This window comes from Vipera berus, assembly GCF_964194415.1.
Source record: "Vipera berus genome assembly, chromosome: 3".
NCBI classification, from domain to species: Eukaryota; Metazoa; Chordata; class Lepidosauria; order Squamata; family Viperidae; genus Vipera; species Vipera berus.
Genome location: NC_138204.1, coordinates 180,421,686 through 180,443,427, shown reverse-complemented (window position 1 = coordinate 180,443,427; position 21,742 = coordinate 180,421,686). Strand labels below are relative to the sequence as shown.

General features: G+C 36.1%; 1 protein-coding gene across 1 annotated transcript in view; it reads left to right on the top strand.

The window, feature by feature from the left end:
• Positions 1-21,742, top strand: part of CYP7B1 (cytochrome P450 family 7 subfamily B member 1) — a 108,293-nt gene that overhangs the window by 65,067 nt on the left and 21,484 nt on the right. The window contains exon 2 of the mRNA XM_081322787.1: positions 13,588-13,724. Coding sequence (XP_081178913.1) covers positions 13,588-13,724 — 137 coding nt within the window. The remainder of the gene's footprint in view (positions 1-13,587; positions 13,725-21,742) is intronic.

The window sequence follows — 21,742 nt, the reverse complement described above, 5'->3', positions numbered from 1 at the left end:
GTTCACCTTTCACCTTAGATCAATCTTTCTAAAAAGCCATCTAAAAAATATGATGGCTCCAAGTCTTCACAACTACCTGATTGCAGAGACTGTCAGATCAGTTCTACATTGACTAGAGCTACTGTTTGGGACTCAGTATTCCTGGATAATCTTGCATTTGATGCACTTCTATTTTGATGCCTCATATGCTGAAGAATGCCATGAACAGATAACAACTGATCCAAAGAAGATTGAAGAAAGTTAGGAAGAATACACTGAAATACTGTTTAAAAAGGATATCAGTATCCAAGATATTTTAGAAGATGTTCCTTCTTTACAAGGAAGATGAAGTTACCGGTAAATTGATTGATCCATCAAATTTATATGGTTGCCCTCTCAAAAATGTCACTGTGGGTGGCATACAATAAAACCAATAATTAAAACTTTCTTTAAAAACAAAACAGACAAAATTAGCAATCAAAAGTCAGAAAGCTAATATCTAAATAATGTTATTTCTTTTTTCCATCTTATTGTCAAAAAAATGACAAATGCCCATGTTTTTTACTCCTAGGATTTTATTGGAGGAGGACTGTATTGTAATGAGGGCAATAATATCATTTCCCATATAAATATTTGAAATTACAATTATTAGTTTTCTTAATTCAAGATACTAACACTAATCTAAATACCAAACTCACTGTTATCTTAAGCTGCCTAGAGATTTACTGTGTAATTCATTTCAATAAAGAAAAAAAACCCTGAAAACACTATAATCTAGTTTATTGTGCAAATTATTTTGGGAATGCTATAAAAATCAGTTGCCCTTGCCTTTTCCTAAGGTATTTTTCTGGCATCCTAAACTGATCTGTAGCCTCCCTGGTATTTCCAGGAGATCTTATATGCATCTCCAACTCTGCTTTGGTTTTTGAGATCAGAAAAAGTTGAGTAGGGTTTGGCCATGCAGCTGGGCATGAACAAAAACAATGGAGGAAATATTTATATGGTATTGCAAGGGAAGTACAGCATACAGTTGCAAGAAAAAGTATGTGAACCCTTTGGGATTACGTGGGGTTTTGCATGAATTGGCCATAAAATGCACTCTAAACGTCATGTAAGTCACAACAATAGAAAAACACAGTCTGCTTAAAATAATACTACACAAACATTAGCTGTTGTCATGTTTTAATTGAACATAAGATGGAAACATTCAAAGTGCAGGGTGGAAAAAGTATGTGAACCCCTAGCCTAATGACTTCTCCAAGAGCTAATTGGAGCCAGGAGTGAGCCAACGTTGACTCCATTCAGTGTGATGATATTGGATGTGTTGCTGACAGCTGTCCTGCCCTTTAAAAACACACACCTGTTTTGGGTTTACTGGTCTCAAGAAGCACTGTCTGATGTGAACCATGCCTCGCAGAAAAGAGCTCTCAGAAGACCTACGATCAAGAATTGTTGACTTGCATGAAGCTGGAAAGGGTTACAAAAGTATCTCCAAAAGCCTTGATGTTCATGTGTCCACGGTAAGACAGACTGTCTACAAATGGAGAAAGTTTAGCACTGTTGCTACTCTCCTTAGGCGTGGTCGTCCTGTAAAAATGACTGCAAGAGCACAGCACATAATGGTTAATGAGGTAAAGAAGAATCCTAGAGTGTAAGCTAAAGACCTACAGAAATCTCTGGCACATGCTAACATTTTTGTTGACACATCTACAATAAGGAAGACATTCAACAAGAATGGAGTACAGGAGGACACCACGGAGGAAGCCATTGCTGTCCAAAAAAAATATTGCAGCACATTTAAAGTTTGCAAAAGAGCACCTGGATGTTCCACAGCACTACTGGCAAAATATACTGTGGACAGATGAAACCAAAATTGAGTTGTTTGGGAAAAACACACAACACTATGTGTGGAGAAAAAAAGGCACAGCACACCAACATCAAAACCTCATCCCCACTGTAAAACATGGCGAAGGGAGCATCATGGTTTGGGGCTGCTTTGCTGTCTCAGGGCCTGGACGGATTGTTGTCATTGATGGGAAAATGAATTCCAGAGTTTATTAGGACATTTTGCAGGAAAATGTACGACCATCTGTCCGCCAACTGAAGCTCCGCAGAGGATGGGTGATGCAACAGGACAATGACCCAAAGCATACAAGTAATTCAACAAAACAATGGCTTCAACAGAACAGAAAACGCCTTCTGGAGTGGCCCAGTCAGAGTCCTGACCTCAACCCGATTGAAATGCTGTGGCATGACCTTAAGAGAGCGATTCACACCAGACATCCCAAGTATATTGCTACACTGAAACAGTTTTGTGCAGAGGAGTGGTCCAAAATTACTCCAGATCATTGTGCAGGTCTGATCTGCAACTACAGGAAACGTTTGGTTGAGGTTATTGCTGCCAAAGGAGGGTCAACCAGTTATTAAGTCCAAAGGTTCACATACATTTTCCACCCTGCACTGTGAATGTTTCCATCTTACGTTCAATTAAAACATGACAACAGCTAATTTTTGTGTAGTATTATTTTAAGCAGACTGTGTTTTTCTATTGTTGTGACTTACATGACGTTTAGAGTGCATTTTACGGCCAATTCATGCAAAACTCCACATAATCCCAAAGGGTTCACATACTTTTTCTTGCAACTGTATTTGTGGGTGATATAACCATTCAGAGATTTAGAAACTTTCTGATTAGATATCATTGCCTTTTGTTCATATATAAAGCAAAGCTTCTGCACTGCAATTCTGTCTAATATCTTTGGGACACTTATTAAAGTCTGAGTTTCAATAATGATAGAAAGCCATTGGGAATGTGTATCATGTTAAAACTCATATTATAATCAGATATATCTCAGTACCAGTCCAATGTCCCTCTCTTTTTTCATTCATTTTTTATTTATTTATTTTAAGAGAAAGCAACATTTCTCATATTATCAGTTTTAAGTTTGATAAGATGACAAATGTGATAAGATGACCTCTGAATTGGAATTCCAATACTATAGGAATGTTGTTGTCTATCTGTTGCTGTTAGTATGTGTTTGACTATGATGCTTTATAACAAGAAAGGCTGTTGTCCTTTCAGACTTTTTTAATTAGTCAGGAGAATTGCTGATGTATTGCAAGATGGTGTGTTTATTGGAGGGCTTTTTAAAGTATTCTATAGAATTCAAAATTATGCTAAGACGCTAGTCATCACATGCTGCTAGTGGATTTGCTAGATTTAGGACAAGTGACTAGAGGATAAAGGTTAAGAATAAATAGGCTGCAATAGAGATTATCATAAGTAATGAATTCTGTGTATGTACCTCTGGATCTGTGTGTATGCATGTGTGTGTGTGTTGTAGACAGATTTGGATTAATGTTTATCCCAAACAAGAGATTACTACATGTCTGTTTCTGGTTGTAAACAGATATTCTAAAACAGAAGGTTTATGTTTGTGAAAATCAGTTACAGGTGTTGTGCATTGATGATATATTTGAAGAGAATTCATCTGTTTGGTTATTTCACTAAATATTAAATGGGGATGAATTTGACACTTTTTTGTTCTTTGCTAAACAGTTTTCGGACAATTACAATGCATTCTCTAAAGAACTGTTCATGAAGACTATCCAGAAACTCCTTGGGAGCCTTGAGATTTTCCCATTGTTTATTAATTTTCTGATTGGCTTTTAAAGACAATGATTAGGATCTTGATCTTCTTCCAATGGCTTCAATCCTAACACTAAATTCTCATTTTTATGGGCCAAGAGAACATGCCTTCTCAATCCAAACCTTCCTTTTTGAACAGCATATCTCCAGAACTTATATTGTTTTCTCACCTTGCTAGTTTTAGGAAGTTCATTAAAATGTGGCTTCTCCCAAAAGTCTCAGAGATAGCATGAGTATAATAAGTGAACTATTTTCATTTGTTTTCCTATATTATGTTCAAGTGCTCTTTGAGTGCTGGGATTATTTTATATGTAGTTTAAATATTGAATAAAAAGTTGGAATTAAGATTGCCGGAAGAAATATCAACAACCTAAGATATGCAGATGATACCACTCTAATGGCAGAAAGTGAAGAAGAACTAAAGAGCCTCTTGTTGCGGGTGAAGAAGGAGAGTGCAAAACTTGGGTTGAAACTTAACATTAAGAAAACCAAGATCATGGCATCCGGCCCTCTCAATTCCTGGCAAATAGATGGGGAAGAAATGGAGGTAGTGACAGATTTTATTTTCCTGGGCTCCAAGATCACTGCAGATGGGGACTGTAGCCAAGAAATTAAAAGATGCTTGCTCCTCGGGAGGAAAGCCATGGCAAATCTAGACAGCACACTAAAAAGCAGACATATCACCCTGTTAACAAAAGTGTGTATAGTCAAGGCTATGGTCTTCCTAGTTGCAATGTATGGCAGTGAAAGTTGGACCATAAGAAAGGCTGAGCGCCAAAGAATTGAAGCCTTTGAACTATGGTGCTGGAGAAGACTCCTGCGAGTCTCTTGGACTGCGAGGCGATCCAACCGGTCAGTCCTAGAGGAGATCAAACCTGACTGCTCTTTAGAAGGCCAGATCCTGAAGCTAAAACTCAAATACTTTGGCCACCTAATGAGAAGGAAGGACTCACTGGAGAACAGCCTAATGCTGGGAAAGATTGAGGGCAATAGAAGAAGGGGACGACAGAGAATGAGGTGGCTGGATGGAGTCACTGAAGCAGTAGGCGTGAGCTTAAATGGACTCCAGAAGCTGGTAGAGAACAGGAAGGCCTAGAGGAACGTTGTCCATAGGGTCGCGATGGGTCGAACACGACTCCGCAGCTAACAACAACAAAGTTTAAATATAGTTCTGTTATTTTTATTGTTTTAAACTTTATACTTTAGAAGATCTGTAAGCCATTCAGCCTTTTGAGTTTGGAGCAGACTGTTTAGTACATTTTCTTTTGTATAACTATATTAAACCAGAAAGGAAATAGAACCCTAGAGATATCAATGCCTGAGCTATGGGTTTTATCTGATAACTGCATCTGTCAACATAGTGTAAAAGTTATATTTTCACATTTCATAGTAAAAAATAGATCCTTATTATACTTTAAAAGAAATCACTGGATGGCTATGAAAAATCCAAGCAAGTATTATTATACAGTGTGTAAATTATGTTGTGATAGGTTTTATACATAATACACATTTGCATATATTATTGTGGAATAGACTTTGTTGGCAGAGAAGTATAAGAGAAGCTTTTCAGAAATGTCCTTGGAAATTAACATGTCTATTTTGTTTACTGTCCAGTTGGCAGTAAACTGTTTTGAATGCTATGATTTTCCTTGTTTTTATGATTTAATTCACATAGAGCACCTGTAATCACATAAAGAGCACCTGTAATCATAGTGATATAGACAAATTATGTGAAAATTATGAAACATGGTTTGACATAAAAAACTCAATTTTCTTGTACTTGCATCACACTATTGCATGGAAGTTCTTAAACCATGCAGTTTATGTCATAATACATATTTCATCCTTTACTTCCTTCTAGGAAGCCCTGGGTAATAATATAGAAATACTGAAAAAGGAGGGGGGAAGGTAGGAAGGGAGAGAGGGAAGGAAGGAAGTTACTTTAACTAAGATTATATTTAGATATATTTACCATATGTTGCATCATAAACAATTGGAAGTGTTATCCTGTTCTCTAAAATGGGTGTGGTTCACTCTTTCTAATAATAATTCCACCTGGTAAGAGCCAACAGCACTGGAATTCCAAGAAAGAAAACTGGCTTTAGGAAGTCCCGAGGTTTTCAGTGGAAGTTAAAGAAAATAGCTGAGTATTAATATGGACATTAATATATATTAAAATGTTGTTGTTTTTGTTGTTGTTAGCTGCGAAGTCATGTCCGACCCATCGCAACCCTATGGACAACGTTCCTCCAGGCCTTCCTGTCCTCTACCAGCTTCTGGAGTCCATTTAAGCTCACGCCTACTGCTTCAGTGACTCCATCCAGCCACCTCATTCTCTGTCGTCCCCTTCTTCTATTGCCCTCAATCTTTCCCAGCATTAGGCTCTTCTCCAGTGAGTCTTTCCTTCTCATTAGGTGGCCAAAGTATTTGAGTTTCAGCTTCAGGATCTGGCCTTCTAAAGAGCAGTCAGGGTTGATCTCCTCTAGGACTGACGGGTTTGATCGCCTTGCAGTCCAAAGAACTCGCAGGAGTCTTCTCCAGCACCATAGTTCAAAGGCTTCAATTCTTTGGCGCTCAGCCTTTTTTATGGTCCAGCTTTCACTGCCATACATTGCAACTGGGAAGACCATAGCCTTGACTATACGCACTTATGTTGACAAGGTGATGTCTCTGCTTCTTAGTGTGCTGTCTAGATTTGCCATGGCTTTCCTCCCGAGGAGCAAGCGTGTTTTAATTTCTTGACTACAGTCCCCATCTGCAGTGATCTTGGAGCCCAGGAAAATAAAATCTGTCACTACCTCCATTTGTTCCCCATCTATTTGCCAGGAATTGAGAGGGCCGGATGCCATGATATTGGTTTTCTTAATGTTAGGTTTCAAGCCAACTTTTGCACTCTCCTTCTTCACCCACAGCAAGAGCTCTTTAGTTCTTCTTCACTTTCTGCCATTAGAGTGGTATCATCTGCATAACTTAGGTTGTTGATATTTCTTTTGGCAATCTTAATTCCAACTTTTGATTCATCTAACCCTGCCTTTCTCATGATGTGCTCTGCATATAAGTTAAATAGGCAGGGTGACAGTATACAGCCTTGCCAGACTCCTTTCCCAATTTTAAACTAATCAGTGGTTTCGTGTCCAGTTCTCACTGTTGCTTCTTGACCCGCATATAGGTTTCTCAAGAGACAAATAAGATGGTCTGGTACGCCCATCTCTTTAAGAACTTGCCACAGTTTGTTGTGATCCACACAATCAAAGGCTTTGGCATAGTCAATGAAGCAGAAGTAGATGTTTTTCTGGAACTCCCTAGCTTTCTCCATGATCCAGCGTATGTTGGCAATTTGATCTCTAGTTCCTCTGCCTCTTCGAAATCCTGCCTGTACTTCTGGTAGTTCTCGATCTACATACTGCTGGAGTCTAGCTTGTAGGATTTTAAGCATAATTTTACTAGCATGAGAAATGAGTGCAATGGTGCGATAGTTTGATCATTCTTTGGCACTGCCTTTCTTTGGAATTGGAATGTAAACTGATCTTTTCCAATCATGTGGCCACTGTTGAGTTTTCCAAATTTGCTGGCAAATTGAGTGTAGCACTTTTACTGCATCATCTTTTAAGATTTTGAATAGCTCAGCTGGAATACTGTCACCTCCACTAGCTTTGTTGTTGCTCAGCTTTCGTAAGGTCCATTTCACTTCACATTCTAGGATGTCTGGCTCGAGGTTAGTGACCACCTCGTTGTGATTATCAGGGATGTTAGGCTCATTCTTGTATATTTCTTCTGTGTAATTTTGCCACCTCTTCTTAATCTCTTCTGCCTCTGTTAGGTCCCTGCCATTTTGGTCCTTTATCATGCCCATTTTTGCATGAAATGTTCCCTTCATCTCTCCAATTTTTTTGAAAAGATCTCTGGTCCTCCCTATTCTATTGTTTTCTTCTATTTCTTTGCACTGTTCATTTAAGAAGGCATTCTTATCTCTTCTAGCTATTCTCTGGAATTCTGCATTCAATTGGGCATATCTTTCTTTTTCTCCCTTGCCTTTTGCTTTCCTCCTTTCCTCAGCTATTTGCAAAGCTTCCTCAGACAGCCATTTTGCTTTCTTGCATTTCTTTTTCTTTGGGATGGTTTTAGTTGCTACTTCTCGTCCATAGTTCTTCAGGCACTCTGTCTATCAGATCTAATTCCTTAAATCTATTTGTCACCTCTACTGTATATTCAACAGGGATATGATTTAATTCATATCTGAGTGGCCTAGTGCTTTTCCCTACTTTCTTCAGTTTAAGCCTAAACTTTGCAATGAGAAGCTCATGGTCTGAGCCACAGTCAGCTCCTGGTCTTGTTTTTACTGACTGTATAGAGCTTCTCCATCTTTGGCTGCAGAGCACATAGTCAATCTGATTTCTGTGTTGACCGTCTGGTGATGTCCATGTGTAGAGCCGTCTCTTGGGTTGTTGGAAAAGAGTGTTTGCTATGACCATCGTATTCTCTTGACAAAATTCTATCAGCCTGTGCCCTGCTTCATTTTGTACTCCAAGGCCAAACTTGCCTGTTATTCCGGTTATCTTTTGGCTTCCTACTTTAGCATTCCAATCCCTCATGATGATAAGAACATCATTTTTTGGTGTTAGTTCTATAAGGTGCTGTAGGGCTTCATAGAACTGATTAATTTCATCCTCTTCAGCACCAGTGGTTGGGGCATAGACTTGGACTACTGTGATATTGAATGGTTTGCCTTGGATTCGAACTGAGATTATTCTGTCATTTTGAGGATTGTATCCCAGTATTGCTTTTCCTACTCTTTTATTGACTATGAAGGCTACTCCATTTCTTCTGAGGGATTCTTGCCCGCAGTAGTATACCTGATGGTCATCTGAATTAAATTCACCCATTCCTGTCCATTTTAGTTCGCTGATACCTAAGATGTCGATGTTCAGTCTTGTCATGTCTTGTTTGACCACGTCCAGCTTTCCTTGATTCATGGATCTTACATTCCAGGTTCCTGTGGAAAAAGAATCTATACAGCATCGGACTTTCCTTTCACCACCAGACACATCCACAGCTGAGCGTGCTTTTGGCTTTGGCCCAGTCGCTTCATTCTTTCTGGCGCTACTAGTACTTGCCCTCTGCTCTTCCCCAGTAGCATATTGGACGCCTTCCGACCTGAGGGGCTCATCTTCCAGCGTCACATCATTTTGCCTTTTGGTACTGTCCATAGAGTTTTCGTGGCAAAGATACTGGAGTGGTTTGCCATTTCCTTCTCCAGTGGATCACGTTTTGTCAGAACTCTCTGCTATGATCTTTCCGTCTTGGGTGGCCCTGCACGGCATAGCTCATAGCTTCATTGAATTACGCAAGCCCCTTCGCCACGACAAGGCAGTAATCCATGAAGGGGATATTAAAATATATTCAAAGCAAATAATGAACCTTACATTTTTACAGTTGAAGATTTTTCCCTAGAAAGATCCAGCAGATTTTATCACTATGTCTCCTCAATTTTTGAGCTGTATCTTTTCTATTCTGCAGAAAGCCTATGAAAAACTCAACTTTTGATAAAATTACAAAATGGGAAGTTGAAATTAATTACCTTAAAGTACAATGTGACAAGCTACATATCTAACTGTTGCTGTCATAATGTTACTTTGGAGATACATTATTTAAAATTAGTAGTATTCAAAGCCCCTTCTCCAAAAACCCTTCCCTTTCCCTTCCCACATGCAATAATATGCTTACCATCCAAATAGGTTAGTGCTTTTAAGAAGCTCTTATGCGTCATATTGGAATACTATTAACATTTCACAAATGTCCTAGCAAAGTTTCTTTCCATTTTGACACTGCATGTAGATTTTTTTAAAATCACCCGATTCAATATTAAACATAATTGGGCTTTTAAAATTTGATAAAAGGTAGTAGGATTAAAAATAGGCTGTGGGGTAGATTTGATGTCTTCTCATATTTGCATCCTACCTATATTTTTAAATTATGGATATTGAAAATGCCAAAAGTATTTATTAGCACCTAGAGATGGGAGGAGAGGCAGCTATCGGAACTTTAATACGGGTTGTATTTAGACCTGGGAAGGTCTATCTTACGTTTGAGTGGTTGTTGAGCCTCAGTGTTAATATTGTAGTTTTGACATAAACGTATAGTTAATTTAATTACTACATTATTTTTTTAGAGAGCAATATGCATATTGTTATGAAGATGCAGATATGGGTACAGAAATAGAGATATATACTTGGTTTATGAAAAGTGAAAACAACTGTAACCAGAAGCTTTTATTTCCACAAATCCTGCACAATTTTGAATACACATGATTACTAAACTAGATAATCTGATTCAGTAAAAGCAACTTTCTGTCTGCTAGAACATAAGACCCTATTTGACAAGGTGCAGAAAAAGCCTCATTTCAAAACAATTATAATAAGTGCCAGAAAAAAATGAAACAATGTTTTGATAAGTGCAAAAGGCTAAAACGTCCTTGGCTAGTTCTTATTGCAACAATAAAAATTAATGTGGTTCCCAAGATGAACTTCCTATTTCAAATGACATCAATTCCAATCTCAGAAAAAAGTTTGTATGATTTGCAAAGAACAATTAACAGATTTATATGGCGTGGAGGGGGGGGGAAAGATCCAGAACATTGCAAGACTCAAAAGAAACAGAATGAGTAAAATCTCAAAACAACAGAATATCCATCGGAAAGTACAGTGTCTTACTGTATGAAGAAACAAAATAAAAAGGAATTTGTAGGGACATTTTACAAGACAAAATTTATTAAAAATGTGTTTTTTAAAAAACAAAACAAAATGGGTATAAGTCCAGTAACCTCACTTCATCATTAAATGTCTTTTATTTAAGGGATAATTGTAGCATGAAAGATTTAATCACATATGCCAATATGGTAAATCCACACATATAAAATGAACTAAAGACCCAGCAAGAATTGTTCAATGAAGAAAGGAATTCAGCATAGTTGTTATATTTACAAATTGTTGGAACAATAAATAGTAACTTTGAGAAGGAAGAAGTGATCTTGAAAATGATGACAGAATTTGAAACACTTATAAAAACCAAGATCACCTATTTGCATGGACTGCATGTATAAATTGTTATTTAAATACGATAAAGAGATGGAACAAATCAGAAGTTTTATAGTAAAGCATAACAAGAATTATGGAAAAATTCAATAAGATTTATTGCAAGTTACAATTTAGGGGAAATTGATATGCAATATTTTACAGGTGTCATATAACTGTTAATTATCAAGACACATAAATCATATAAGAATAAATGTTGGGAATACTACAACAAAGGAGGGATGTTTTATTATATATGGTGGTTATGTAAAAATTATCTTTAAAAAACCCTCAAAAGTACTGGAAAGAAATATACCCCCAAATTCCCTTTTTACGATCTGGTAAACCCTTACAGTGAGTGGATGACACTGAGCATTTATTGGCCGGAAGCCCTTCCTGACACCACACAGTTTGCAGCAGATGTTTTTTCTTTCCACTCTAAGAAAGAAACATCTACCACTACCTAGGATTGAACTCGCAACCTTCTGAGTGGGACTCAAGCATCTTCACCACTAGGCCACCACACCACTCAAAAGAAATATACCATGTCATTCAAAAAATTCTAAAAATTAAACTAGTCTAGAACTGAAAGCACAAATATTTCTATAGGTTTAGTTCCAGAAGTCATAAATGAAAAATATCACAGTGTACTAAAATACATATTGACAGAATAAATTTGGCACAATACCAGAAAAGAGAATTTGATGATGAAACAAAGTTGTATATAAAAATTGGAGAATATTCAGCAATGAAAAATGGAAAGTTTAAGCAGAAATTGCTTCCTTATATACTACACATCACACAGCAAGGCAAAGCTATTTGTAATATGGTTTCTAGGAAAAGAGTTATGAAACCAATAGAAAATAACAGATGATATTATTTAAATAGATACTGGTACAATACCTTTCAATTTTCAGCATTCAGTGTAAAGTATAAGTGTTTAGGTTGTGGTTAGTGGTTGGAAGAACAAATGGAAGTGAAGATTAAAATGCATTACTAAATGTTCTTCTACAGTATTTTTACTCATGCTGTATTAATTTTATACTAGTTTTTATGAATGCCAAAAAACTTTTCACTGTCTAAAGGTGTTGTTAATGTTAGTAGTACCCACTGAAAAATAATAATATAGCAAGGAGCTTCTTTTGATATTTGAAAATCTTCTGAGTTAAAGGGTTAATTTTCTTACATAAATTTTTGTGCTATGTTTAATAGCAGTAAAGCTTTGATAGAAATAAAGCCTTGATCTTTGATTAAACAAGTCCGCCTCTTGTGATTATTACAAAATGAGTTGTACAGCATAAATGATTTTCCTGAGGGACTCTAGCATCAGAGCCATTTATTTTGCTTCTGTTAGTATTTATGAAATCAGTTGCAGGAGGCTAAGCGTGGGATGCCACAGAACCAAGGATCCCTTGCATTTGAAAACTTGATAATGTATTAGGATTTCTAACAATTATAGGTTTAATTTTTACAGCTCTGTTAAAATTATAATCTCATGAGATAAATGTTATTCATAGTGGATTTGGAAACCATATGATAAATTCTTAAAGAAAACAATATAGTTTGCGTGCCTTGACTTGTTTTAAAATGAAATTACTGATGCATAATACAGTGTACAGTAAAAAGGAGTATAGGTAGCTTGTTTCTCCCTCTTATTTCTTTGTTAGGAAATATTCTAAGTAAACTTGAATATATTGTTTAAAGAAGTAGTATTAACTGTGAGCTAGAATTAGATTCTTAATTAACATTTAGACTAAAGGAAGTATAAATGTAAATGTACCCAAGTATTACGTTTGGACAGCAATATTAAATACAGAGGTTTGAAATATAATTGTCTTTAAGAACATAATAATAATAATAATAATAATAATAATAATAATAATAATAATAATAATAATAATAATAATAATAATAATAATAATGTTAGAAGGGACCTTGGAGGTTATCTAGTCCAACCCCCTGCTCAGGCAGGAAACCCTATACCATTTCAGACAAATGGCTGTCCAGTCCCTTCTTAAAAACTTCCAGTGTTGGAGCATTCACAGCTTCTGGAGGCAGGTGTTTCCATTGTCAGGAAATTTCTCCTTAGTTCTAGGTTGCTTCTCTCTTTGGTTAGTTTCCATCCATTTCTTCTTGTCCTGCCTTCAGGTGCTTTGGAGAATAGCTTGACTCCCTCTTCTTTGTGGCAGCCCCTGAGATATTGGAACATTGCTATCATGTCCCCCCTCATCCTTCTTTTTATTAAATTAGACATACTCAATGCCAGCAACCGTTCCTTATATGTTTTAGCCTCCAGTTCACTAATCATCTTTGTTGCTCTTCTCTGTACTCTTTCTAGAGCAGGGGTCTTCAAACTTGGCTCTTTTATGACTCACGCTGGTTGAGGAATTCTGGGAGTTGAAGTCCATGTGTCATAAAAGGGCTGAGTTTGAAGACCCCTGTTCTAGAGTCTCAGCATCAGTATCAATTAATGTATCAACATGTGAGTATTAACACATACTCACTTTTGGTTTTTTTTAGTTAGTTTTTTTTAAAAAAAGATTATTTATTTATAATTTCAACTAGGAGGATGTTTTAGACTTTAAAAATACTAAATCCGACTATTTGAGTGTATTTTGTTTTACTTCGGATGCAGGTATATATTATATATACTGATTATATATAACTTTTACCAAGATTCAGTTCCCTGATTGAACATTTAAACCAATTTGTATTGATTTTACAGTATGTTGAAAAAATAAGTGACAAAATGTATGGATGTAGAAACCTTGGCACCTAAGGAATTAAAAAAAAATCTCAGGGTGTGACTGCCAAGCTTTCAAATTTTCAAAGTACTTTGATCATATTAATCAATGTATCATTCAACAGTGCTTTCTTTTTATTTTTTAGGCACACTGGAGAACCTCCCTTAATAAATGGTTGGATTCCTTTCTTGGGAGAGGCCCTGAACTTTAGGAAAAATGCTACTGTTTTTTTATTATCTTTGACTAAAAAACATGGAGATATTTTTACCGTACACATGGCTGGTGAGCAACATTTTTGTTTGTTTACTTCTTAGAGTCTTTTAGTAGGTTAAATAGTAGTACAATAGAATATAGATCCATCATTCAGTTTAAAGGCTATCCTCCCATCCATCCATCATGCAGGCTGCCTACTTTAGATGATTCTGAGCAGTTTGCATTTGATAAATAAGAATAATTAAAGTAATGTGTGTATTTTATTTCATCCTCCCCTATTTAGGCTTAACAAATATAATTCTACAGTAACATTGTGAGAAAAAGAGAAAAACATTTTTCTACATTTTCCATACCATGAATGATTTTTAATATTTTTACCATGTCTTCACTTCCATTTCTTCTAAACTGAAATGTTCAAACACTATCACTTTTTGTAGAGGATTAGGTTATAGGGAACTATAATATTTGTTTAATAAAATCACAAGTTTTTGTTCCAAACATCTTGAAACTCTTAACACAAGAATTCCAAACTACCTGGGAATTTTGGGACTTATAATCCTAACATATCTGGAAGGAATCAGGTGGAGTATGCTGCCAGGCCTTAACTAACACGATTAGTGTGTTATTTGGACGAAGCCAATAAGAACATTGTTTTGGTGTAGTTTTGCAATTCATTTTCTTCCTTTTATGTTTTACTTATAATTTTTATTGTTTTACTAGTGCTACTGTATTTTTTCCTCTTTGCAATGTTACTTTATTGACGTAATTTATGATGTTGGCAAGATTGGAGAACTCACTTGGTAGAGGGAAGGCTGGTCACCTTCCAAATAATCAGATGAGGCTTCAGAGAATCTGGAGGAGATCATTCTTGTGCAGCTTCCTGCAAGGCAAGGCCTCTAAGTTCAGCCCTTTCTGAACACCTCCCTCCAGTCTAGTTGGATATTTCAACACAATATTAATACCTAATTATTTCAAATAATATATGTTTGTACCAGCAAAAAAAAGGATCCCATTTTTTAATAATTTTTAATATCTGAGCCAGAATGGACATCCTATGATGCACAGCACAGAGGCACCACATTTGTAGTCACCAGAGTGCATAATGCAGAGGTTTCTGACATTCTGTGAATTGGTATGGGGTGGGGAAGTATGGGGAAGTAAGGGTGAAGATTCTGATGACTGCCAAAAATTTTCTGGCCTATTTTTCCAAGCTGTTGGGTATTTTTGTTTGGCAGTTCCAAAGGACAAAATAAGTATTTTGCCCCTTGTCAGGCTTCTCCCCCAAAATCTATCACAAAGTCCCATCAGCAGCCTGCATCCATCAGAGCAGCACAATATAGTGCAATGGGAGGCCAAAAAAGATCGCACATGTCTGCTTCAACATATTGTATTCTGACTTATGAAAGAGGAAAAAACAGATATGTTATAACTTATGGGTTTTGTTCAATTACATTTTCCATATTTCTTATTAATTATTGGAAGGTCATGGAGTTACCGTAAGAATTGAGACTCTATTACTTCATGTACTAATATTTCAGGAAGCTTCTTGGAACTGGCAAAATAGAGGGATTCAGAAATGCCAAACTATCTGCAGCATTTCTGCACTAGCTTTACCTTTTCCTCTTGATGTGCTTCTAACAGTCTTGTCAAAAATAGTGCCAATATATCATGTTCCCCTTATTAATTCTCAGATTAGTTCATTTGGAAAACATAGACTGATGCTCTGAGTTTCTGGCATTGCCTCAGACTGGTGACGTGATTTCACTGATTGTACTTTCCTGTATGATAAGCCAATGATTGTCATTCTGAAAAGCAATAATGGACATGGATGTCACCTTAATAAAGAAATTATTCTCCACAAGAAACAGTGGAAATTCCTGACCTGTCGTGGAAAATAGTTCTCTAATTGGTTTTGTGTGGTGGTGCAGCAGAATCATCTTCCCTAAACGTCGTTCCAATGAGTCAAGACTGTACATCATTGTCAACTTCTCAGCAAAATCTTCCTAATAAGAAAGACCAGTGTTACGTAAATGAAATCAGCAATCCCTCCCTTTTATGCCCCACAAAACCTGTTTCTGTGTTCTCTCTCTCTCTCTCTCTCTCTCTCTCTCTCTCTCTCTCTCTCTGTGTGTGTGTGTGTGTGTGTGTGTGTGTTTGTGTGTGTGTGTGTAGAGTACAGCCTGCAATTCTAGGCAACACTATTATTGATTGCAATTGTTTTTCTCTGTAGCCCCCCCCCCACCCTGTGAAGTGAATCTGAGCTAACATGAAGCTAGTGTAGGAAATTTAAAATAGAAAATAATTGTTGGTGAAGGAATATTTTTTTAAAAAAAAATCTGTACAGCTGCATACACATCCCCATATAACCTGCTCTGACCTCACAAGGGCTTTGAAAGTGGAAGACTTACTCCTGCTTCAATCTCTTAAACCCATTTAACAAAACAATTTTCCAGAACATCTGATCTTTCATATCTACCGAGCTAAAATATATTGTTACAGCTACTGCAAGCTGTTTATTCTGTTCTAAGCAAGTCTAATAAAGAAATATGGAATGGAGATATACTTCATCAGCCAATAAAGAAGTAACAATTGAATGAAACGCACTTTTTTCAGCCCCAGAGAATTTATTCCATTAAATTTGATATTGGTCCAACTTGATTATAAATAAGTCTGTTAAAGGTAATATGTAATGTATTTCCCTATCATATGGATAACAGCATTTTGGCTGCTTTAATAAGCTGCTTTAAACTATATATTTCTTGAACAATCTGAGATCATCGGATTCTCCTATATGTTTTTCATATTTTCTTCATGATTTTTATATTATTCCTGGGTGGTTTTTTTGCAAAGATTCATTATGAAATGAATGGAGATCCCAAGTATTCATATGTAAACAGAAATTAGAATTTTCATAGTATATGTGCAATATTATTAAATTAACAAAATCTAAAAGATTGTCATTATAAAATTTGTAAATACTGTATGGATGTTTTAACTTCATGCAACTGGAAAACCTAACACTTTACTGAGCAGCAAGGAGTGTTTAAGTAGTTTTTAAAATTCTCTGCTCTTTGTTCCCCAAGCAAACCCAAGTATATGAGATTTTTTTTTTAGAATAACAGAGTTAGAAGGGACCTTGTAGGTCATCTAGTCCAACTCTCTTCCCACAAAGAAGTCCCTACACCATTTCTGACAGGTGGCAGTCCAGTCTCTTCTTGAAAGCATCCGGTGATGAAGCACCAACAATATCCGAAGGCAGTCCATTTCATTTGTTGATTGTTCTCACTGTCAGGAAATGTTTCCTTATTTCCAGGTTGAATGTCTCCTTGATCAGTTTCCATCCATTATTCCTTGTCTGGCATCAGATGCTTTGGAAAATAGGTTGACCACATCCTCTCCTGTGACAATCTCTGTGACAGGTTAAGTAGGTAAATTACATAAAATTAGTCAGGAATATATTCAAGAAGGCATGCATCTAAGGTCTCATAAAGTGACATGTTTTTAATGAGTAGACCTGAAGTGTGTTGGATGTTCTTGGGAGCAGTGCCACAAACATGTAAAATGTTACATAACAATTTCAGTGACAGATGGCCATATTTCATGTATACATGTACCTATATTATGATGCATACTTTAAACACTGGCATTCCACAATGTATAACCATTTATTTAGAACCATTCAAAGCTACAACAACGCTGAAAAAGGTGTCTTAAAATCAGTCCTCACATTTACATTGCAGTGTCCTTATGGTCACATAACTGAGATTTGGGCCCTTGGCAACTGGCATGTATTTACAGTGGGTCAGGGTCATGTGGTCACCATTAGTGACTTCTCAGCTGGCTTTCAACAAGAAAGGTCAATGGGAAAAGCCAGTTTTGTTTAATGACCATGTGATTCACTTAACAACTGTTGCAAAAAAGATTGTAAAATGACCCAATCACATGATGACTTAACGACTGCATCACTTAGCAACAAAAGTTCCAATCCCAATTTTTATCATACTACCTGTATTGCTCAATGAAGTTAGCAATAGACTATGCAAAATTTCTTGCTGAATATTAACATACTGAAAACCTTGTGCTCTGTTTCTCATTGGTGGTTGTACCTTTGATCAGATGAGACGAGGGTTGAGGATTGCCAGTTAGATCCAAAACTAATGAATGCCAAATGAATAGTACATGAAGAAAATATTTTTAACTAGCTGATGCTTTAAACAGGAAGGCTATAATCCTGACAATGTAAAGTCTGCTATTGTTTAAATATTCAATTCTTGAGCTGTATTTTCAGATGCTGAGATATAATAAAGGGGACAATAGAGGGACAGCAAATACGAGGATTGTATGATCAAAATTTTATTGGACAATACTCTACTTTACAATCAAGAAACTGTGTATTTCTACCATGATCCCAGGAAGTAACTCCCAAGTATGGATATATGAGATATCTGGACTTTTGTGCAGAAAAAAGATCACAGAATTTACAAAGACTTGTAGGATTAATCCCCCTCCCCAGTCACACATCAGCATATAAAGATTTAGCAGTAGTTAATTATGTTGAAGTTTCTTTACTTCCTCTTTTACCACTTCAGATATTGAGGGATTATATTGAATACATTATATTGATATTCATGATATTCATTGATATGAATATTGATAATGTTCCATATATTATTTTGAAGTATACTTTGTTAATATCCTATTAATATGACTTGCTTTTGTAAGTAAATGTTATTTCATTCAATTTGTACTGGATTTGAATTCTATTGATATTTTGTTTTCTCTTCTCCCTTCCCCCCTTCTTTCCTATCTTTGTCACTTGGGTAGTGATTTTGCAAATGGGGTGTTGCTTTTTGGCATGAAGTGAAATCAATTGGACAAACAGAGGTGCTGATTTCATGACAATTTGTCAGAAATGAATTGCGTGCAACATTACACTTCAGTGGGTTTACATAGAATAAGAATATATAATTATACAAGTCATAAACAGATTCATTTGGAAAGAAATCCAAATGATTCCTAAGGGATTATAGATCATGGTCACGTATTAAGACTGTGTTTCAAACAATTGTGTTCAGAGTCCTTAAATGATGATTTACTTTATATTGATAATTAAATATAGAAGAATTGGGGATTGTTTTGCAAAATGTTTGAGTCAAGATCACAAAGAAAACAGCTCATATTTTTCATTTGAAAATAGCAGATGGTGGACAGATGGTTTAAATTAATATTAATTAATTTTTAAAGAAATTTTAAATTGTTTACCCTGAATGCTCAGAGTTGGAAAGCTAGCTGACATCTTCGGGTTAATAGCATTCAAAATCATCTTGTTAAATAATATCAGAGCAGAGTGTAGTATTTCCAGTCTTTTGGTCACTGGTGCTTATAATAAAAAGTGACTCCCAAGATGATTTCTTTGTGATAAATTGGATTGTAGCCAGAGGGGGGAAAAATACTCAAATCTCTGAACAGTTTGTGGCTGAACTATGAAGATAGTAATTATGTTTTACCTTTGTTTACAAACTGTTCAAAACTAGAAGGGAGGTGTGTTGTGAACTTTTATCTGAAAGATTTCTATCAACAATTTGAAAATTTTTCACAATGGTGTAACATTATAAATCCTTTTATTTCCAAAAGTAAATCTTCTCTAGTTCCATAGAAATCTTATTCCTAAGTACATAAACGTCAAATTATAGCCTTAAAGAGTTTTCAACCTTAATCTATAAAACTGGGAACAATTGTTTCAAAAATTTCACACCAAACACTGTGCTGAAATTATTTTTATACTTTCAGTGACTGTTCATGCATCCAACAGAGAAACTTCCGCTTGGGCATAATTTTGTCAATTTATTTGACTTTTCAAGGATGAAACATTGCTACCTTGGACAATGAAAACACATTCAGTTTCTCTAATGTGGATATCGCTCAGTGTTGTCCATAGGAATTTGCCCCTTTCACCTGAATGATAAATGCAGCATCATGCTACAAGCTCTGCCTCTTTGTGACATGTGTGACACAGCAACACATGTTGAAAAGGGCAAAAACTTGTTTTGTGGTGCTGTTGGCACCACTCTGACCACATTCTCTCGCAAGCATTTCAAGATGCCTCTGGTTCTACTTAATATTGGACAATGATAGTAGATTACACCATGCTTATCAAAGAGGTAGTACAAGCATTGCCAGCAGGTTTTGATAGTTCTCTTTTCTCCCTCCCTCCCTCTCCCCCCCCTCTCTCTCTCTCCCTCCCTTCCTCTCTTTCTCTCTCCCTCCCTCCCTCTCTTTCTCTTTCTCTCTGTCTGTCTGTCTGTCTCTCTCTCTCTCTCACACACACACACACACACACACAACATACTGACTAATGTTTGTTTGAAAAGGGGTGGAAATCTCAACAGTTTTCAGTTAGAAAATGAGAGAAGATGATCCAGTGTTAAGATTGTGGTGACCATAATTTGGGCAGAACCTTTAACTTTAAATCTTCCAGAAAAGGAAAATTAAGTTCCTCTGAGATGTGATTGTGGATTAATAGAAGGCATTGCCAAATTGGAGCTTTCTGTACCACTTAGATCTTCAAAATATGCATGTTTTTGTGAATAGATATGAGACTTGCTTATACCTTGCAGGCTATATTACTGTATTTCCTGGTGTTACCCTTGAGCTTCTGAGGTAGTTAAGCATCCTTAGTATAAAAACATACAAATCTAAACATTCACCACGAGATAACTTATCTTTATTGAGCCAATAGAGGGTTAGAATTAACCTTTTTAACGCCATGCCAAACTAATATCCAGAGATATCCAGTGTAGTGATACTAGCTGTGTACCAAGAACATCAGGTGGTGGCCAGACGGGAACTGTTATTTTAGGTCAGAGGCAAAACTTTAGGCTGTATAACCCTATGCAATTATGTTACCTAGAAGTCATGGGAATCAGCAGAATCTTTAAAATACAGACAGTGAGAAATTCAATGCTGAGAAATGTAAAATTCTACATTTAGGCAAGAAAAACTAAATGCATAGGTATAGAACAGGTGGAAACTTGCTCAATAGTAGCAACTGTGAGAGGGATCTTGGTGTCCTAGTGGACAATCACTTAAATATGAGCCAGCAGTGTGCTGCAGCTGCCAAAAAAGCCAACACAGTCTTAGGTTTCATTAACAGAGGGACAGGATCAAGATCACGTGAAGTATTAATACTATTTTATAATGCCTTGGTAAGACCACACTTAGAATATTGCATCCAGTTTTGGTCACCACGATACAAAAAAGATGTTGAGACTCTAGAAAGAGTACAGAAAAGAGCAACAAAGATGATTAGAGGACTGGAGGCTAAAACATATAGGGAACGGTTGCAAGAATTGGGTATGTTTAGTTTAATGAAAAGAAGGACGAGGGGTAATATGATAGCAATGTTCAAATATCGAAGGGGCTGCCACAAAGAAGAGGGGTCAACCTATTTTCCAAAGCAGATAAAGGCAGGACTAGAAGCAATGAATGGAAACTAATCAAGGAGAGAACCAACCTAGAACTAAGGAGAATTTTTCTGACAGAAAAATTAATCAATGGAACAATCAGTGTTGAGTGCTCCAACAGTAGAGGTTTTTAAGAGGAGATTGGACAAACATTTGTCTGAAATGGTGAAGGGTTTTCTGATTGAGCAGACTAGAAGACCTCCAAGGTCCCTTTCAACTGTGTTATTCTGTTTTAGTCTGGAAATAAGAAATAAACAACTCTTATGTTTTTATATAACTGGAAAATAACTTATGTTTATGGCTTCAAAAAGATGAATATGGAAAAATGTGTGTAGGAGAATATATTTTTATGCAGTGAAAGATTCAAACATGTAATTTTTAATTTTTTAAAAAAATTAAAAAATCTGTATATAATAGCTCCAAATCTGTACCCATGAAATAAAATTAATAGCATTAATGAATGGCACCCACCAGCTCATATATTTCTCAATATATCAAATCTGACTTATAACAATAATAATACCAATAATGTAGGTGATAATTCTATACACATTTATTGACAGAGAAATTCTATTTATATTCTGGGATTGTCTCCTAAGTAAACAGTCACAAAATTGTTATGTT